General features: G+C 51.9%; 1 protein-coding gene across 7 annotated transcripts in view; it reads right to left on the bottom strand.

Moving 5' to 3' along the window:
* Nucleotides 1–1,483: 1,483 nt before the first annotated feature.
* NUP188 (nucleoporin 188) overlaps nucleotides 1,484–18,028 on the bottom strand; it is a 45,111-nt gene continuing 28,566 nt past the window's right edge. Inside the window, exons 20-44 of one of the 7 annotated variants that reach the window (XM_022578505.3) lie at nucleotides 17,628–17,742; nucleotides 16,361–16,481; nucleotides 16,176–16,242; nucleotides 15,372–15,500; nucleotides 14,925–15,064; nucleotides 13,643–13,749; nucleotides 12,408–12,614; nucleotides 12,119–12,288; nucleotides 11,538–11,607; nucleotides 11,063–11,130; nucleotides 10,437–10,632; nucleotides 8,124–8,201; nucleotides 7,722–7,807; nucleotides 7,334–7,479; nucleotides 6,936–7,117; nucleotides 5,452–5,652; nucleotides 5,210–5,302; nucleotides 4,689–4,847; nucleotides 4,203–4,340; nucleotides 3,485–3,559; nucleotides 3,173–3,307; nucleotides 2,914–3,045; nucleotides 2,622–2,695; nucleotides 2,359–2,488; nucleotides 1,490–2,220 (exon numbers count right to left, since the gene is read on the bottom strand). In XM_022578505.3, coding sequence (XP_022434213.2) covers nucleotides 2,044–2,220; nucleotides 2,359–2,488; nucleotides 2,622–2,695; nucleotides 2,914–3,045; nucleotides 3,173–3,307; nucleotides 3,485–3,559; nucleotides 4,203–4,340; nucleotides 4,689–4,847; nucleotides 5,210–5,302; nucleotides 5,452–5,652; nucleotides 6,936–7,117; nucleotides 7,334–7,479; nucleotides 7,722–7,807; nucleotides 8,124–8,201; nucleotides 10,437–10,632; nucleotides 11,063–11,130; nucleotides 11,538–11,607; nucleotides 12,119–12,288; nucleotides 12,408–12,614; nucleotides 13,643–13,749; nucleotides 14,925–15,064; nucleotides 15,372–15,500; nucleotides 16,176–16,242; nucleotides 16,361–16,481; nucleotides 17,628–17,742 — 3,196 coding nt within the window. In that variant the 3' untranslated portion in view covers nucleotides 1,490–2,043. Of the gene's footprint in view, nucleotides 2,221–2,358; nucleotides 2,489–2,621; nucleotides 2,696–2,913; nucleotides 3,046–3,172; nucleotides 3,560–4,202; nucleotides 4,341–4,688; nucleotides 4,848–5,209; nucleotides 5,303–5,451; nucleotides 5,653–6,935; nucleotides 7,118–7,333; nucleotides 7,480–7,721; nucleotides 7,808–8,123; nucleotides 8,202–10,436; nucleotides 10,633–11,062; nucleotides 11,131–11,537; nucleotides 11,608–12,118; nucleotides 12,289–12,407; nucleotides 12,615–13,642; nucleotides 13,750–14,924; nucleotides 15,065–15,371; nucleotides 15,501–16,175; nucleotides 16,243–16,360; nucleotides 16,482–17,627; nucleotides 17,743–18,028 lie in introns of all 7 variants that reach the window. The other 6 variants (XM_022578504.3, XM_089913818.1, XM_089913817.1 and 3 more) reach the window with 6 other exon arrangements.

Below are 18,028 nucleotides of genomic sequence, written 5' to 3'. Positions count from 1 at the left end.
ATCCTGGCCCCTCCCCCAGCTCTGCTTCTGACCTGGTTCTGGAGATTCCCCCCGCCCCGCGCCCCCCCCCCCCGCCCCCACCTGCATATCTGAGCTCCCCAGCCCTCCCGGCTCCTGCTAAGGAGGGAGGGCCTGGCTGCAGCAGCAGCACTCAGCGCCTAGGCCCGTGGGGGTCAGTGCAGAAGGCCTGAGGAAGCCCTGGGGCGCACCCTGGGGGAGGGAGCTCCTGCCTTTTAGTTGCCAAAAGCAGCAAAGGGGGAAAGGCAGGCAGGTGTGTGGAGGCCTGAGGACCGGATGTCGTCCCCTCTGGATGAGCTGGAGCAGAGGGGAGCCTGGGCCATGGAGCGGCATCTCCCCGGTGCTACCCTTCCCCTCTCATACAGCTCAAGCCAAGTATGGTGGCTGCAGCCTGCACCTCTCCACACTCACTTTTTAACTGATCTTTTTACTCTGCCTGTCTGCTTGCTCTCTAGCCAGTGACAAATAATAAACCATCCTTCGTGTGCATGTTGCCTGGGCTCCGGTCAGGTCACGGGCCTCACAGGTGGGAAAGGGAAGAGGAGACTTCACATCTGCACCACCCCTCCTTCTGGGGGGAGGGCGTGATGTACAGAGAGAGCAACGTGCCTGCTGTGGGCCCCTCCCAGAAGCACTAGGGCAGAGGGAGGGAGAGCTCTTAGGGCAAAGCCAGCACCTCCCTTCCTCCCACGCTGCCTGTGCTGCTCAGGAGGGAGTGCTGTTCTCCTACTGCAGCTGCGTAATTACGTTTTTTTTTGGGGGGGGGCGGGGGGTTTGTTTGGGCCACGCCGTGCAGCTTGCAGGATCTTAGTTCCCCAGCCAGGGGTTGAACCCAGGCCCCCTGCAGTGGAAGCGCAGGGTCCTAACCACTGGACCACCAGGGAAGTCCCATGAAGCTGCATAATAGATGTTTTATTCCTAAGAAAGACTTGCCTAAAATCGGGTAGAGTGGACTGTAAAATTTGCACGATAGTTTAAGCTCGAGTAATTGCCGGCTGACAGTGCTTCCCAGGGGCCCGGCACTGAGCCAAGCACGTTCACGCGTATTCTCGTGTCATCCTCGCAGATGAGGGAAGAAGAGATCAGAAAGTCACCTCCGCAACGTTCCATAACTGGCAAGTGGCCACGCAGGGACTCTAGCCCAGGTCAGTCTGGTTCCAGAAACTTCAAGTGGTAGCTCTGGGCTACAAGCCAGTTTTAGATTAAGGCCTGTAGCCAGGCCCAGAACTCTGTGATTAGGTCCCAAGGAGGCTGGAGGCTAGAGGCTGGTGGGCCCCACTGGCGGGCCTTCTGAAGGGAGGGGGAGGCACAGAGCTATCAACAGGAGCAGAGCTTCAAGGAAGGCTCTAGCCGGCGGTGGTGAGCTCAGCCAGCTGTAAGTGGAGGTGCGTGGTAGGGGTCGGGGGGCGGAATCTGAGCGCCCACCCAGCACCCCCAACACCAAGACGTGAACGGAGGAATGTTCGTTAGGTCAGTGGTGGCTATCTCGCCTTCCCCAAACCTCCACTCCACTCTGGGCCCTCGGCCGAGGGAGGCGGTTCGATGCTCTGAGAGCTGGCTAGTCCTTGGGCTTTGAAGGTACACCCCACACGGTTGTGTATAAACAGTATTTTAATATTTGTATAAATAGACCACAATATTACCCAAAACTGCAAGAACAGAGCGTGGAAAACAGATTCTCAAACCCGTGCGTACAGCCTCTCCTGGTTGCACGTGACACTGGCTCCCCCATCTCTCCCCGGGGCCAGGGTCAAGTGCTGTGGGGAATGCTTGAAGGAAAGGAATACACCTCTTGGGGGCATTCTGAACATGAGACTGTGAGCGCAGCAGACTCGTGGCTCCCCACTGTTGACCTCTTGATCTATTACAAAAATAATGCTGGGGGCTGGTGGCTGGAGTCGTGGCTACTCTGGGGAGGGTGACAGGAGCTGCTCTCAGCCCCAGACAGGCCCCTCAGGCCAGCAGCACCCCTGCTGCCCAGGGCTCCCATGCAGGCTGGTGGAGAGTGGCGGCGGGCCCGAGGCCCTATCTTTGCACGTGCCGGACAAAGGCCTGCACTAGCTGGATCAGAGGCTCCTGACTCTCAGGGCTGACCTTGGAGAGAGAGGTGGACTTGCCCTGAGGCGAGGGAAGGATGCCAGCAGCAGGGGAGCTGGGGGCTCCCCGGCGGAAGTAGCGTGAGAGGCTGGAGAGCAGAGTGCTCTGCAAGAGAAAAAGCACGTGATGAGGCCCCGTGTCCCCCACCCTCAGGACTGGCCACGGGAAGGGGGGGACTGGGACCTCCTGGGGCCCCTCCCCAGTGGCCCTGCCCCACCAGGCAGGGCCCCCTACCCATCCTACCAACTCTGAGCTGAGCTCCTGCTTCATCCGCTGCTTGTCCCGGGGGTGCACAGCCGGGTCCCTAAGGTAACGCATTGCCTGGGAGATGAGCAGGTAGAAGCAGTTCTCCATGGCAAACATCAGGAGGGACCTGGAGGAGGGCAGGTTGGGCGCTGCTGCAGGGAGGGCCAAGCTGGCAGTGTGCGGTGGGCCACTGCGCCAAGAGAAGAGCCAGCCCAAGACTGCCCCAGCCCCAAGCCAATCCCGGAAGGAGGCTTTCTTACTTCAGTGTTCTGCTCCCTTCCGCTTGTGTGCTAAGCCCCACTGCCTGGGTGAGAGGCTCCTTTTTCTTGTCCAGCTGGAGCAAAAGAAACGGGGTTAAAAAAATAAGGTAACAGTAACAGCTCCAACTCCTTGAGAGCCTCCATTTTGCAGGGCCTACATTAAGCTGTTTTATCAGTTACTCATGTAAGTCTCACGCTAATTCTTACAGGTCAGCTCTATCACACTCCCTTTATGAAGAGAAGGCTAGATAAACGTGCCCACAGGAAGACTTGGGTTGAGGGGCCAACTTACCTCACCAAGCATGTTTAGGGCCACATTCACTGTGGCCAGAAGGGTCCCAAAAGAGGGGGCCACTTCAGAGTCAAAGGTGGGAGTGGTGAAGCTCAGGGCAAAGAGGAAGTTGTATTCAGCAAGGTCCAGGGACTGCAAGGCAAGGCAAGACGAGAGCGATGTAGGGCCCCACAGGGCCCAGGCAGCTCTTGGTGCAGAGCAGGGCACAGCAGAGCCTTCACGGCTCCACTGGAGGCTGGTGGCACAATGTGGCTGGTACCTGATCCAGCAGGATCTGGCACACGTCGGGGGTGAAGTGGCGCAGGGCCGCCAGGGTCCTGCTGAGGATCTTGAGAAGCCCGTACTGGACGGTGTGCAAGGCCCGCTGCTCCGAGGCCTCTGTGTCAGGAGTGGGCTGCTTGGAGGAGGAGCAGGAGGGGGCAGCTGTGGGTGGCCGCTGAGCTCGGGGGGCGACAGCCGAGGGGATGCCCTCCCCGTTTTTGTTCTGGGGGGGAGACAAGAGATGGCTGGAGCCCACGGAAGCCAGGGGCGAGGCGGTCCAGGCAGCAGCAGCGGACAAGGGCTCAGTTACCTGCAGGTAGTGCTGCAGCATCTTGCGGCTGTGCAGGAGGGAGGTACAGGCCTGGCACAGGTAGCCTAGGTTTACCTGCAGCAAACCCAGGGGAGGGGTGAGGGGGAGCCTCGAGGCAGCAGCCCAACCAACTAGACCGACCATGCAGGTCTCTATGGTAACAACGTACTTCTCCGGCCCCCTGAGCCCCTCCCTACATTCTCTAGCTCAAAATCTCACAGCCACCAAGCACGCTTGACTGCAAACTGTGGGTCAACAGATGCCTGGACGGTTTCCCTGGGACCCAGCTAGATGCCAGGCACAGTATGAGGTCCTAAGTAAATAAGTAAGATGGGGATAATTTTCCCATCTTACAGAAGAAGAAAAAGGCTTAGAGAGAGGTGAAGTAACTTCACCAAGCTCACACAACCAGCAAATGACAGGCCTGTCTGACTCCAGAGCCTGTGTTCTTTCCCTGCCCCCCTCTTCGGCTGGCTCCCAAGTCCTGTTCTAAGGGATGCGAACCAAGGTCGATCCCACAAAGCCCAGCTTCTCAACCTATGAGGCTGCCCTGTCCTGTGGAGGGAAAATTCAGCTCCAGAGGGAGCAGTGTGAAACCAAACCCTGTGATACCTAAAGAAAAATCCCACATTCCAGGAACAGGCCTGCGATTCACTGCCTGCCCCATCCCCTCCGAGCATTTCCCCAGACCCTTCAAGAAGCAGGTCTGAGGCCCCACCTGGACGTCCCGCATAAGCTGAGGCAGGTGGAAGTGCCACTCCTTCCTGAAGCTGGAGAGCTGCAGGAGGAAGCCCACGGTGTGGTCCGCCTCCTCCAGGCACGCCAGACTCTGCACCGTCCTCACCGCATTGAGGCACTGGGAGGGGGGACACGGGGAAGGATGGGGTGACTCAGGGACCTGCCACACCTGCTCCCGCCCTCCCACGGGGAGGAGAGGTCCTGGGTCCACATGCGCTGAGATGGCAGCGTTAACAGGGGGCTGGACGAAGCGGTTTCTGACTAAGAGGTTTCTGTCTGAGCGGATCCCAGACCGTTCCCCTCCCTCAGCAGGGCAGCCACACTGCTTGGCCTGTCAGCCAACAGTCCTTACGGCATCTCAGAAGCGGGAGCACTGGCACCGCTCAACTGCCAAGCCTCAGACCCGAACAGTCTAGACGCCCCTGAACCCCAAGCCCCGACCCCAAGGATCCCAGCGGCCCCTCACCTGTAAGGCCCGCTCCTGGTGAACCCCCACGAAGTCCAGGGCCTCGGTCAGGAAGTTGTAGCGCAGGGTTTTGAGGAGCCGCTCCATCAGGGACATGGACAGGCGGTAGACACCCGGCCAAGAGGGGGCGTCCAGCGACTTCCGAGAGGTGCCGGGCGTCTGAGACACAAACAACAGACAGGATCACGACAGCGCCAAGGAACCCAGCTGACAGGTAGAGCGGGGCCTCCTTGCAGCCCAGCAGCTGAGGCAGCCTGGCTGGTCAGAATAGAAAAGCTCCTGGAATGGATGGCAGCAGGGCCAGACGGGGTCCGAAGGCAGCAGTTACAGGAATCTAGGTTCTAGACCCGCGTCCAGCACTAACTAACTGTGTGAGCTACTCTTGCTAGAGGTCAGTCTGGGGGCGGGGAGGATTCTGCACCATCAGTGCATTAACTAGGCCACTAAAGAGAGCAACTTCTGGGGCAAGTGAAAGCACCAAGTGGGGCTGGGGGAGGCAGTGGCAGGCCACTGGCACTCACCTGCACTGTCCCATTGGTGCTGAGCTGGTACACACTCAGGAGGGGCAAACAAATGCTCTGGGTGATGCCGGCTCCAGCCACTGCTGTGGCCCCCTGGGAGGGAAAGATGCAGAATGAGATGGAAGCTGTCACCGCAGCCGCCCCACCCAAGGGCAGGTGGAGGTCTTGGGCTGGGAGACTCACAGGCAGCGTCAGAACCCACCCAGCATAAGCAAAGAGGCTCCCTCGGGCTTGCCTCCTACCTGCTGGGTGCGAGCCAGGGTAAGGAGTAGGTGCAGCGCGGCCTCAGTGAAATGCAGGTTCTGCTTCATGCGAAGGCTCACCTCCAAGGTGGTGAAGAGGGTCGGCAGGAGGGGGAGCCTGCGGGTCACCTGCAGCCACGAGTCGCCATCCTCGTCCACCTCACACAGCTCCTTGGCCAGATGCAGGCCCAGGACACACACCTGCTGGGGCCCAGGGGCAAAGATGGGTGAAAGGGAAGGAGGCAGTGCAGGGGGAGGAGGAGGGGAGGACGAGGACAGACTGCCCCCGGTCACCCCCGCTCCGAGTGAGCCGGCTGAGACAGGACTCCAGCGCCCTCCCCACCACCCCAAACTGCCATCAAGCCGTGTCAGCGCTCCTTCCCGATTCCACCACCCGAGCCCGCTGCCGCGTGGAGTCAAAGTGGCCTCCCCTCTAGCTGCACTATTGCAGTCACCTACTAAATGGGCCTTCACTCTCTCTGGATCCTCTCTACTCCATTCTTCATCCCAGTGGCTTTTCACACTTACTGTTGACCACGAGCCACCCAAAGTAATAATACGTTTTACACTGCGCTCCAGTATAGGCATACTTACATGTTTTCATTAAACCTACCCTTATCTCCTGCAAAGCACTGATATTTTCGTTTATGTTTTATTCTAATTCGTTTAAAAAATGCTGGTTGTGGGGCTTCCCTGGTGGCGCAGTGGTTCAGAGTCCGCCTGCCGATGCAGGGGACACGGGTTCATGCCCCGGTCCGGGAAGATCCCACATGCCGCAGAGCGGCTGGGCCCGTGAGCCATGGCCGCTGAGACCGCGCATCTGGAGCCTGTGCTCCGCAACGGGAGAGGGCACAGCAGCGAGAGGCCCGCGTACCGCAAAAAAAAAAAAATGCTGGTTGTAACCAAATGAGCTCAGGACCCATTTATAGGTCCTGACCCACAGTTTGAAAAAGTGTTCCATACTACATCCAGCACGCTTTCTAAAGTACAAATCTCATGTTTCCTCTCCCTTGCTTAAAATCCTTAAATCGTTTCCTATTTCACTTAGGAGCCCAGACCAAAGACCCTGACAAGGCTGCTGGTCATCTAGCCCCCAGCTCTCCAGGCCTCACTTCATCTTGGCTCACACCAGATGACTGTTACCCACAGCTCAGTACACACTGTCCTTGCTGCCCTAAGCTCCCCTGCTCCCGTGGCCTGCACGGCTCTACCAGTTCTTTAAGTCACTGCTGAAAGGGCACTTTCTTTCTGAGTCCCTAGATGATGTGAGAACTCCATGCTGCACATGCTCCCTGTTCCACCCCTGCAGGACTTTCCACAATGGAATTCTGACACACCTCTGCACAGTCTGATTTATTAGCTTTCCCCATCAGGCTGTGACTGTCTTGGTCACTAATCAGCCCCAGGGCCTGGCACAGACGAGGCAGCAGTTCATATCTGTGGATGCGTGTGGGAAGGACAGACAGGGTGCCCCCTCCCCTCACCCCATCCCGCTGGTCCTTGTGCCGGGGCCGGGAGCAGTCGTCAGTTTCCATGCTGTCCTTGTCCTCTGTGGCATTGCCTGATGCCAGACTGTGGCGGGTCTGGTCGAAGAGTGCAATCACCTCTTCTTGGAGGGTCTCACAGACGTTCAGCACCAGCTGGGAGTACTGGGGGATGTCGCTCACTGCAAAGCAGACGGGAGGGGATGCTGTCATGCTCACCAAGGCATCCGTCCCATGGGAGGGGAGGAGAAAAAGAGTTTTCCTGAAGATAAGAGTTCTGAGACCAAAAACTCAAGCCTCACAGGAGAAACATCTGGCTCTGAAGTGGAGAAGCCCTGTCCAGGCCGGCTGGCACAGGGGCCAGGAGACCGCTCCGCCGGCTCCTCTCTGCCCCTCACCTCTCGTCTCCTTCATCTGCAGCACCGTGATGAACGCTGAGAACACCTTGGCCTTGGTCTTCTCCATGAGTTGCTGGTCTGCCTGCAGCACTCCCTCCAGGATCTCCGTCAAGGGTCTGAGGATTTCATCCACAGAACCTAACTCACTAGAAGCAACGTGGAGAGGAGAGGGCCGGGAGAACACACCTCAGAGAAAGGCCACACACTGCCCTGCTCCCCCTCAGGATGCCTGTGGAGCAGTGAGCCTCACATCAGGTGTCTGCCTGAGTCCCGTTCCCCACGAGGGGAGCCCAGCCCATTTCACACCCACTTCCTCCCCTTCGGGAAGGGTAAGGCAAGCGTCACTAAAGAGGATGGGACAGGCCGCCCCTCCTGTCACAGGGCTCACCTCTTCCACTGCCGGAGAAGAATAAGCAGCAGAGTGCACATCATGGAGCCCAGGCGGAGGCAGTTCACGGAGGCGGGGACTAGGAGCTGAGGGGAGACGGCACACAGTTAACATCAGGCTTCCTGTGAGCTGACGAGGCGGGAAGATGTGAGCTCCGTCCACAGGCACCTTCGGCCTCAGGCCTTTCTTTCCCAGCAGCGAGCTCACAGGGGTGGGTCACGGGGAAGAGGCCAGGGGTTGGCACGGCGGCAGCAGGCCTCTGCCTCCCACTGCAGCCTCGGGCCTCCCAGGCCACTTGAGCCCTTTGACCTGACCACTCTTGCGGCTGCAGGCTACGAGCAGCTATTTGACCTCGGAGACCTTCTCCCTGGGAGGAAAGGGAAATCTCCCAGACACACTTACTAACGCCTTGGTCCCATCGAGCACGTCAAGAAAGAGCTGGCGACGCACTGCAGAGTCAGTCAGGTGCATTATCTCCGCCTGCAAAGGAACAGGAAAAAAACGTCTGGAAAATTTCCCAGACTCTAAAAGCCAAGAAAGGTGGGGTCCTCACCGACTGCCTGTTTAAAATGGGGCTTGAGGGCCCTGCTGTTTCTTTGTCCACCTTAGTCATGCTCAGAACCAAGCCCAGGTTCACCTCCTCCCCCGATGACATCCTTCCTCTGCTCAGACCCTTCAAGGCTTCCCAGTGGAACCCATCTAGAAACACAAACTCCTCTACAAGGCCTGGGAGCCCCTTAGGATCTGGTCCACCTGATTTTGGTATCATCCCCGTCGTGCTCACTCGACTCCAGCCCCACAGGCCTCCTTTCTCCTCCGTGAACACACCAAGCTCTTCCCACTTCTGGACCCTTGCATCTGTGACTCTGACTGCCTAGAGCACCCTCTGGAAGGTTCCTCACACACTCAGGCCTCAGTGTGGACAGCACCTCCTCAGAGAGGGCCTCCCGACCACTCCTATCCTCCTTTAGCAGTTGCTACCGTAGCATCTTCTTTTATATATATATAAATATATATTTTAAAATTTATTTATTTATTTATTTTTGTCTGTGTTGGGTCTTCGTTGCTGCATACGGGCTTTTTTCTCTAGTTGTGGTGAGCGGGGGCTACTCTTCCTTGCGGTGTGCAGGCTTCTCATTGAGATGGCTTCTCTTTTTTTTTTTTTGCGGTACGCGGGCCTCTCACTGCTGTGGCCTCTCCCGCCGCAGAGCACAGGCTCTGGACACGCAGGCCCAGTGGCCATGGCCCACGGGCCCAGCCACTCCGCGGCACGTGGGATCCTCCCGGACCGGGGCACAAACCCGTGTCCCCTGCATCGGCAGGCAGACTCCCAACCACTGCGCCACCAGGGAAGCCCGAGGTGGCTTCTCTTGATGCGGAGCATGGGCTCTAGGTGCACGGGCTTCAGTTGTTGTGGCTCGTGGGCTCTAGAGCGCAGTCTCAGTAGTTGTGGCGCACGGGCTTAGTTGCTCCGCAGCATGTGGGAGCTTCCCAGACTGGGGCTCAAACCTGTGTCCCCTGCATTGGCAGGCGGATTCTTAACCACTGCGTCACCAGGGAATCCCTACCACAGCGTCTTCCAAGTGAACTACCACAATCCCAAACTATATTTCTTTGTAAATTTGTTCACAATTTGCCTCTCTCATGGGCCACCTTCCATGAGATCAAAGACCGTATTTGCCTTATTCACTGCTGCATCCCACTGCCTGGCACATAGTAAGCATTCCATTACTATCCATTAAATGAATGAATGATCAATATCCTGGACTAAACCAAATAGGTTTCCTAGGGGAAAAGAGGATGGTGAGATTTTCAGAGCTGCAATTCAAGAATTGCTGCCCAGGTAGGACCTAAAAGGCAGGTGACGCACAAATTACTGCCTGGGGAAATCAATCATTCCCCCAAGATGGTTGAGCCTTTTAGTGTGTCTACAGTCTCAGGGGTCCAAAACCACTCTGCCACAGCCAAGCTCCAAGGCTGTGGGCAGTCTGGCACTAGGGAGCAAGTCATGGAAGATATAAGAGTGTGCCTGGAACAAAGGGCATCTATTAAGCTGAAGTTAGTAATGAAATCAAGATAATAATCTGGATTCCCTAATGCAAAATAGGTCAATATCAAGTCCTTACTCCACAGCATGGCATTGTCAAAGCGCGTGCGCCAAGGAAAAACACAAATTCTTCCCAAACGTTAACTCTCTCTCTAAAAACCAATGCTCTGTAGACACACGTTGCAGAGACAATGGCCTCTGTTCTTTTTCTAAGAAGCCCAGGAAATGCCGTTTCTAGAACCAAGGAAAACCAACTGTTCCCTAGAGAGGGTGCTGCTGCAGCCGTTGTAGCTACCTGCTGACTAGTCAACAAATATGTACTTAGCGTCCACAGGGCACACAGTGTGAGAAGGCCAACTATCCACGTGCACAAGAGGTGGATGAATGAAGGGAGCCCCTGGACCTATCCAGGGCTGCAAAGGTGGCTATAGGAGGGTTTCATGAATGTCTGAAGGGATTTAAAATGACTTCTCTGCACTTTCTTTAAGGGTCTCTTGTTTGCCCCAAAGCCCTCAAACACCCCATATTTGGCACAGAACCTGTTACATTTTAGCTCTCAGAGAAAAATCCTGATTCATTCTTTATCCCAAGGGGCTGTATCTGCTAGGCATCCCAGCATATCGTTGCTAGGATACCAAAGTGAAAACCGCACCCCAGGAGGTTCTTACGTGACTGGTGGCGATGATGAGAAACATCCTCCAGGCGGAGACCAGCATCTGATACTCTACCAGGGAGGTGCAGCTGCTGCCCTCTGTGTCAGCCGTGTGACCTGCCAAGGACTTGACATACCCTGACCAGTAGGCAAAGCGTTTCTCGCTGGAAAATTTCTCGAGTGTATCTTTTAAAGACTGGTCTAATGAGCCCCTATGGTGCCGAGAAAAACAAAACCTACAGTTAGGTTTTAAAAGCACATGGGAATGTGATGGGCACAGACCATTGCTGAGGCAGAGAAAACCACCTCACATGGGCTTAAAAGCAGACAGCTCCCAATCAGCTCTGATGTGTGGGGCTCACACTTCTTGCTCAGCATAATGGGTTAGGCTGAGGCCTTTTCTAGGATTCCTCCTCCATAAAATCCCAAGCACATGGAGTTTGCTTCACAATAACTCTTTCTGACAATCATAAATGCCATCAATGGACTGGCCAGGGACACAGACCAGTGGCCCTCCATAAATGGCTCCAAACCAGCTCTCTCCTCTGCCTTGGCTCATACAGCCGTGCCCTCAGCCGTAGACTACCATGGTCCCCCAGCCACAAACCTCTAATTAAAATCTCAAAAGGGGAAAGGACTCACTTAACTACATAGTATATCTCCAAGCAAATTATCTTCATGATTAGGGCACAGGTTTCCAGGATGCTGGGCTGTGGAGGGGGAGAGCAGAGAATCATGAGAACCTCTCCCCTGGTGCCCCGCCCTCCCACAAGGAAACAGAGCAGGGACCCGACACTAGAAAACGAGAAAGCACATTCCCTGTCGAATGTGAGTGGGCATCTAACTAGCAAGAGCAGAAGCATCAGGTCCACAGTGCCTCCAAGTGAGCAGAGATCGCAGAGCCAGCAACACAGAGCAGGGCATGCCACTCTCCTTCCCAGAGCAAGACAGCAAAGGAAGAGGAGGCAAGCACTTCTCTGAGAGAGAAGTTTCTAGTGAAGAAAACATTCTGGTTGTTTAAATTAGGGGAGGAGTCACTTTCCACAGCTCAGTCTCACAGCCCAGCCTTGACTCCCAGGGACTTTCAGTCACTGTCCCTCCCTCCACCACTGCTCACCTCGGATGTTTCTGAGGGAGGAGAAAGGGTTCCAAATAGTGGACTGGTTAAATTCTCCCAGAACTTGGGTCTAAAAAGAAAATACGTGTTGGCAATCACATGTTCTCTTACCCGGTCCCTTCTCCTCTCTCCACCTCCCCTTGGTGGTTACTTCCCCACATTTTATCGCTCCCAGAACCCTAACATCTGCTGCGTGGGCCGCTTGCTCCTACATAAACATCAAGGGTTCCATGGAAAAAACAGGCTCCAAGAGAAGAGGTGCTCCATTCAGTCCAATGGCTTGAGTGAGCCACTCTCATCTGAATCTACCGTTTCTCACGAACAATGGTTTTGGGGGGTTGGCAGAAGGCAGAAATGCAAAAGGTGGAAACTCTAAGGTAAACACATCAGAGTAAAGGTTACACCTGCTGGTGGCAGCTTTAAAAAGAGAATAAACTCCCACACACCGACCCAGGCACTAAGCACTCTTATGCACGTGCCCAGGGACCTGTCACAACAAATCTCTCAGAATGACTGTTACCCCATCTTACAGACAAGGACATGAGCTCTGGACGTTAAGTAACTCCTGGAGACAGACTCACTTGGTTCTGAGGACCAGCATGGCACTGTCCCGACGGTCCTGCCACAGGGCATGCAGAAAGGCAATGGCTGCACGGTGCAGCAGCGGTGGGCACCAGTAGCGATCCTGCTGCTGGGAATCAATCAGCTCCAGCACCACATGGAGACAGCTCCACACCCCAAGGCTGAATTCCTGCAAGAGGGGCAGGTGAGAGTTCAGCCCCACAGCTTCTGCCATCAACTGGACCCGCAGAGTCCAGCACCCACCTCCCAGGGAGCCATCTCCCAGCTTCATCCCAGGTGCAGGCTCACCTTGGAGCCATCACTGCCATCCTTCACCTCCAGATTCAGAAACAGTTCAATGAGGCCTGGCTGCGTCTCTACGGCAACTGTGAGGAATTCCAGAATCATGACTTTGATGCGCATGTCCTCAATCTTGCTCTGCAGTCGGGTCAGGAAGGCATCGCGGATGGCAGCCGCATCATTGCCCAGGCAGGCATATACTGACATTGGGGCCACCTGGTGGAGACCGGGACACACAGGCTTAGAGCTCTACCTCCAGAGAAACCTCAACAGACTCCTGAAGAAAGGTGCCGAACAACTCTCGGAAAATGCCAGAAAGGGAAACATTCAGATGGATAGCTCTGGGTCAGAAGAGACATCATTCCAAACTACAGCAAAAGATGCCCAACGACTCCCAGAAGAAATAGTAATCAACATAAAAGGATACATAACCTCTCTCATGGTTAAATAAATGCAAAGTTTAAAAAAAGGTATTGATTTGTCTATTAGATTAGCAAAGATTAAAAAACTGATGGAGCCACTGTGGCAAGGATACAAGACTTGGGTTTTAGGAGCATAAACTGTTACAATCCTTTTTGGAGGGTAATTTCAAAATTTCTAATAAAAATTAAAATGCCCATTGATATCTATCTAATTTTTAGGAACTGTAAACAAAAGTTTACAGAGTTCTATGGATAAGAATGTTCACTACAGCACTGTTTAACACTAAGACAGAAAATAGTCCAAATAAATTAGGAGGCATCCATTCTATGGCATGCCGTGCAAGCATTAGAAAATGAAGTAGCTCCAAATGTGCCCACACGGCAATACTGCAGGATATCGTGTTAAGTGAAGAAAGCTAGACACAAAACAGTATGTATCGTGGAATTCTGCTTTTGGAAAGAACAAAAGCTCACACCAAACATCCCTTAATATATAAGCACAGATAAAAAGAAATCTGGAGCAATGCGTACCAACCTGCTCATAGGAATTCTTGGAATGAGGAGATCATAGGGTACCTTAACTTTCTATGTTACATTTATCTGTAACATTTAAATAAACATTTTTAAATGAATTTGTATGTCTTTTATAAACAGGGGAAAAAAACACCTCTCATAAAACACAATTTGCGTGCGTGTGTGTGTGTCTTTATGGCTACATCACTTTAAAAGTCCAAGTTAGCTACTTCTCTTGGGAGAAAGCAAGAGTGGTCTCAAGCACAAAGTCAGTTTTCTGGGGCTTTGACTCGTTAGGTGGGATCCTACCGTGGCCAGACGTTTCAGTAGCTGGATGGCAAGACGTGGCAAAGCAGGGTCATGTTTGTGGTAGATGTATTTGGCAAGAACAGCAATAAGGTTGTTCCCATGGGCACCTGAAGAAGTACAGGAAGCAGTTTAGACACCAAAGCATGCCTGATTCAAGCTCTTAAGAGAGCCTTCTATTCAAAAAGGCTCATATATGTGAGGGAATTTACTCTCAAGTACTTGGAGGGCCAGAGCAAATCTAGGTGGCTGTATCATCCTCTTTTTTCAGTAGCCAAGGGGACAGGCAGGATTGGGGTAAACAGCTCAATCCAATTCATTAAGAGCAGAAAAAGAGGGACTTCCCTGGCGGTGCAGTGGTTAAGAATCCGCCTGCCAATGCAGGGGACACGGGTCCGAGCCCTGGTCCAGGAAGATCTCACATGCTGCGGAGCAACTAAGGCTGTGTGTCACAACTACTGAGCCTGCGCTCTAGAGCCTGTGAGCCACAACTACTGAAGCCCACAAGCCACAACTACTGAAGCCCACGTGCCTAGAGCCCATGCTCCGCAACAAGAGAAGCCACCTCAGTGAGAAGCCCGTGCACCGCACAAAGACCGAACGCAGCCAAAAATTAAAAAAAAAATAGATTAAATAAATCAAAAAAAAAAGAGCACAAAAGATACATTTTTAAGAAAACAGCATGTTAACAAATAGGTTAGGAAAACCTAACCACATTAAAGCATCACATTAAAGTGCCACCACATTAAAGCACAGCACTGAAATGCTAAAAGTCCCAAAATGATACAGCTCGAAAAAGGTCAGAGACGTTACCCAAACGCCTACTTGAAAATGAGGAAACTGGGTCCCAAAGAGGTTAAATGAGTAGTTTAAGGTCAAAGAGTAATAACAGTCAATACTAAACAGGTACCAGGTTTTACAAGTAGTAATTTAATCTTCATTATAATCTCATAAGGTAGATACTGCTATTATCACCACTTCATAGACGAGAAATCTGAAGCAGAGTTGTTTAATTACGTGCCCAAGGTCAAAGCTGGTTGAAGTCAGAATTTGAACCTAGACAGTCTAACTTTGAACATGTGTTCTTTACTATTATTCTGTCATCAATAGGAGGAAGAGATGAAGTATGATACAGTCTTCTTACTTCTAAGTCCAGGATGGGAACTGGTGATCACTCCCAAATTTCATCAAAGAGTTCCATAAGAAAATATTGTTAACCTCTAAAAACAGCCTGAAGTATGTACTTATGGGCAGAAATGCTGCTGAGTGGAAGAAAATTACATACCATGTTGTGTGAGAGCCTGTTCCAGGGGGGACACCACATTAGAAGGAGGTTTCAGCCGAATAACATTGTTGGTGACGGAGAATGCCAGTTTCACCGTCTTGATCAGCAGCTGGCCCTGCCCCTGGCCCTCTGCCCCATCACTAGGGTGCCAAATGGAAACCAAAGTTGATTCAGACAATATGACTTCATTCGCAATACATGTGCTCTCATGAATTAGATTCCAACAATAATCCCAGAGTTCAACAGCTTCTTTTAGAGGCCCCAGTCCAAACTAGGAGAGAGGAGGAGCAATCAACTCCCTTTGCTATGTGCCAGTCTACAGAGCAGCCACTAGGTTATACAAAGGCTATGCCCTAGGAAGAACAAGGTTGTCTTTCTTGTGCTGAAGTTCTTACAACATGCAGGCACAATAAAGATAAATGGGGGAAGGTGGCAAGGGAGGCCTACCTGCGGGGCTGAGCAGCCATCACCATGTCGATAGTGTCCACGCCAATGCCCATGATATTGATCACAGTCTGTCCTGCTTCCGTATAGGCCAGGCTGCAGATGCAGAGAGACTGCAGACTCGGGGTATGACTGGAAGACAGACATGTTCTGAGTTACCAGGGAGCTGCCAAATTTACTACTGGAAGGAAAGGGTATTGTCCAAACCTAAACAATTGGACATTAGTGATACAGATCAGCTCTCGCTGCCAGAGGAAGCCACTCTGATTCCTTTCCTTAAATAGACCCTGAGAAACAATCTAAATGTCCGTCAATTAATGGATATGCTTACTGAAATGAATCATAATTAATCCGTACAATGGAATGCATGGAACCATTAAAACAAGACAGATCTATATGCAGTGGCACAGAAATAAAAGGTACAGAGTTAGTACAAGCAGAGGAAAAAACCTAGAAGATACACATTAACTTGTTAATAGTCCTGTTTCCCTATGAACATGCATAATTTTTGTAAAGGTCATAAAAAAGGTCTGTGTGTGTGTGTGTGTGTGTGTGTGTGTGTGTGTGTGTACAATTTCACTGGGAACAACCTTGTTCCCATTTCATTGGCTCTTCTCTCTTCATAGGGAGAAAGGAGAAACAGCCTGGTGGAAAGCAAGTCAGAACCCAGGAGCACTGAGCTCTGGGCCTAACCAAGTTGAGTACTCTGGAAGAATGAGCTAGCTCTGCACAGCAGAAGCCTGTGTCTTCCCTTGCGGACTGGCAGCATCCGAGAGTACCGAGCTCTAGCAATCACCCGCCTCCTACCTGCTGTGCAGGTCTGTCTCATGACACAGGTTCAGTATTGCATGAATCAGCTCCAGGATCAGGCAACCTGGACTCCAGAAAAGACAGAGGAATGACGCGGCCTTGTGTGATGAACCTTATCCCAAGAGAGAAAAATCCAGGGAACCAGCAATTCCTCCCATCTTCCCTGCCCACGCTTTCCTTACCAATCTGTTCTCTCACTCCGTGGGAGTTGTACCGCCACTTGTGGTAACTCGGCAGCATCTCCTTCAGCACAAACATGACACAGGGCACCAGCCCTTGGCTCTGGGTACTACCAAGCTGCCCCTACAAGAAACCATGCTGTGAAGGTTTATGCCACTTAAAGGTAAGTCATTTTGTCACTAGAGATTTAACTCCAAAACCATAGGTCCAAATAGGTCCAAAGGAAATCTGGGCAAACCTTGGCCATCAGTGGAAAAAAAAAAAAGAAACATCAGAATACTCTAGTTCAACTGAATCCAAGTTGTAGGTTTCTCTAGAACAGAGAAAGGGACTAAAAAGACAATTTGACAATGTCACAAAAGGCAAGAAAAGAGAGGGATGAAGGCTAAATCTGAGCAGAAGAGAGGTCTATCTTAAACACAGAGGATATAGGACTGTTGATGATGGAGAATGCGTTTCACTGCCGTGATCACCAACCACCCCCAACCTCTACCCCATCACTCGGATATCAGAAAGGAGATCTGACAGTCCAAATTCTTTGTCCTAATATTACTTGTTACCATCAGCTTCCTTATCTTAAAAATGGGGCTTCTTTATATAAACATCAATATCTATACCCCTACCTCTACATAGGATTGTTTCTGTCTTTTTAAGCACTCACTGATTGACTGACTCCTGCAGGCAGGAAGTGTGCTGAGTATTTTGCATGTGTGGCCCTCTCAACAACTCCATGAGGCAGAGATATTTATCATCCCAGTTTAGAGAGGTTCTAAGAAATTCAATACTTGCCTAAGGTCATGCAGCTAGTAAGTGGTCAACCTGAAAAGTAAACCTAATTCTGACTCCAAAATCTATGCTACACAAGTAGTTTTCAAAGACAGCTGTGACCCATTAGTGGATTGTGAGATAACTTATTAGAAAACATCTGAGTGCATCTTGCATAATAAAAGTAGTGTTGTGCTGTGAAACTCTGCTTTACAAGTAAACATACAATGTGTATCCTGGGATATGATGTAATGTGTACATATTACCCTGGGCTCTGTCAAAATAGCGTGACAGTTGCTGCATTATACCATACAGCCTCTGAGCATTAAATAAGTTAACACAGATAAAGCACCTACTACAGAATCTGGCACACAATAAATACTCAATACACAGAAACTGTCATCACCATAACCTCAGGACAACTGGTCTAGCTGCAAACAAAATGACTACAGTAGCTGGGGGCAGGGAAACTATTTCAGATGCTTCTATCTGATTAGATTTTACCTTGACAAGAGTGGTGATCAAGCGCAGGAAGGCAACAGTGACTCCATACTCGCCCTGGGGCTGTTCACTATTCATCAAGAGGTTTCCATACCCTCCAGCATTCATCCCCTCAGCACTGGGAAAAGACAGAGAGGCAGAGGGAAAAAAAGGTTTCAAAAAATTATAATCACAGAGCATTCTTCTTATTATTTAGATGGCTTGGGCATAAAACAGGAAAGCTCTGCAAAGGAATTAATCAAATCTAGGCTATTTAATACCCAGGGTAAGCATTAAAGACTTTATTGATATACAACCTCAAAAGTGAAAAATCAAATAAACATGAGGAAAACATCCTTGTCTTGTAAGCAAAAGAAAGCAAGGAGAGAATGTTCAGGTAGTAAGATGGAGCCTGTGTATGAATA

Source organism: Delphinapterus leucas, chromosome 6 (assembly GCF_059928025.1).
Source record: "Delphinapterus leucas isolate spDelLeu-1000000601 "Yukka" chromosome 6, BTC_Dleu_Yukka2, whole genome shotgun sequence".
Lineage (NCBI taxonomy): Eukaryota > Metazoa > Chordata > Mammalia > Artiodactyla > Monodontidae > Delphinapterus > Delphinapterus leucas.
Note: the sequence above shows the minus strand (reverse complement) of the source record. Positions and strands in the feature narration are given on the sequence as shown.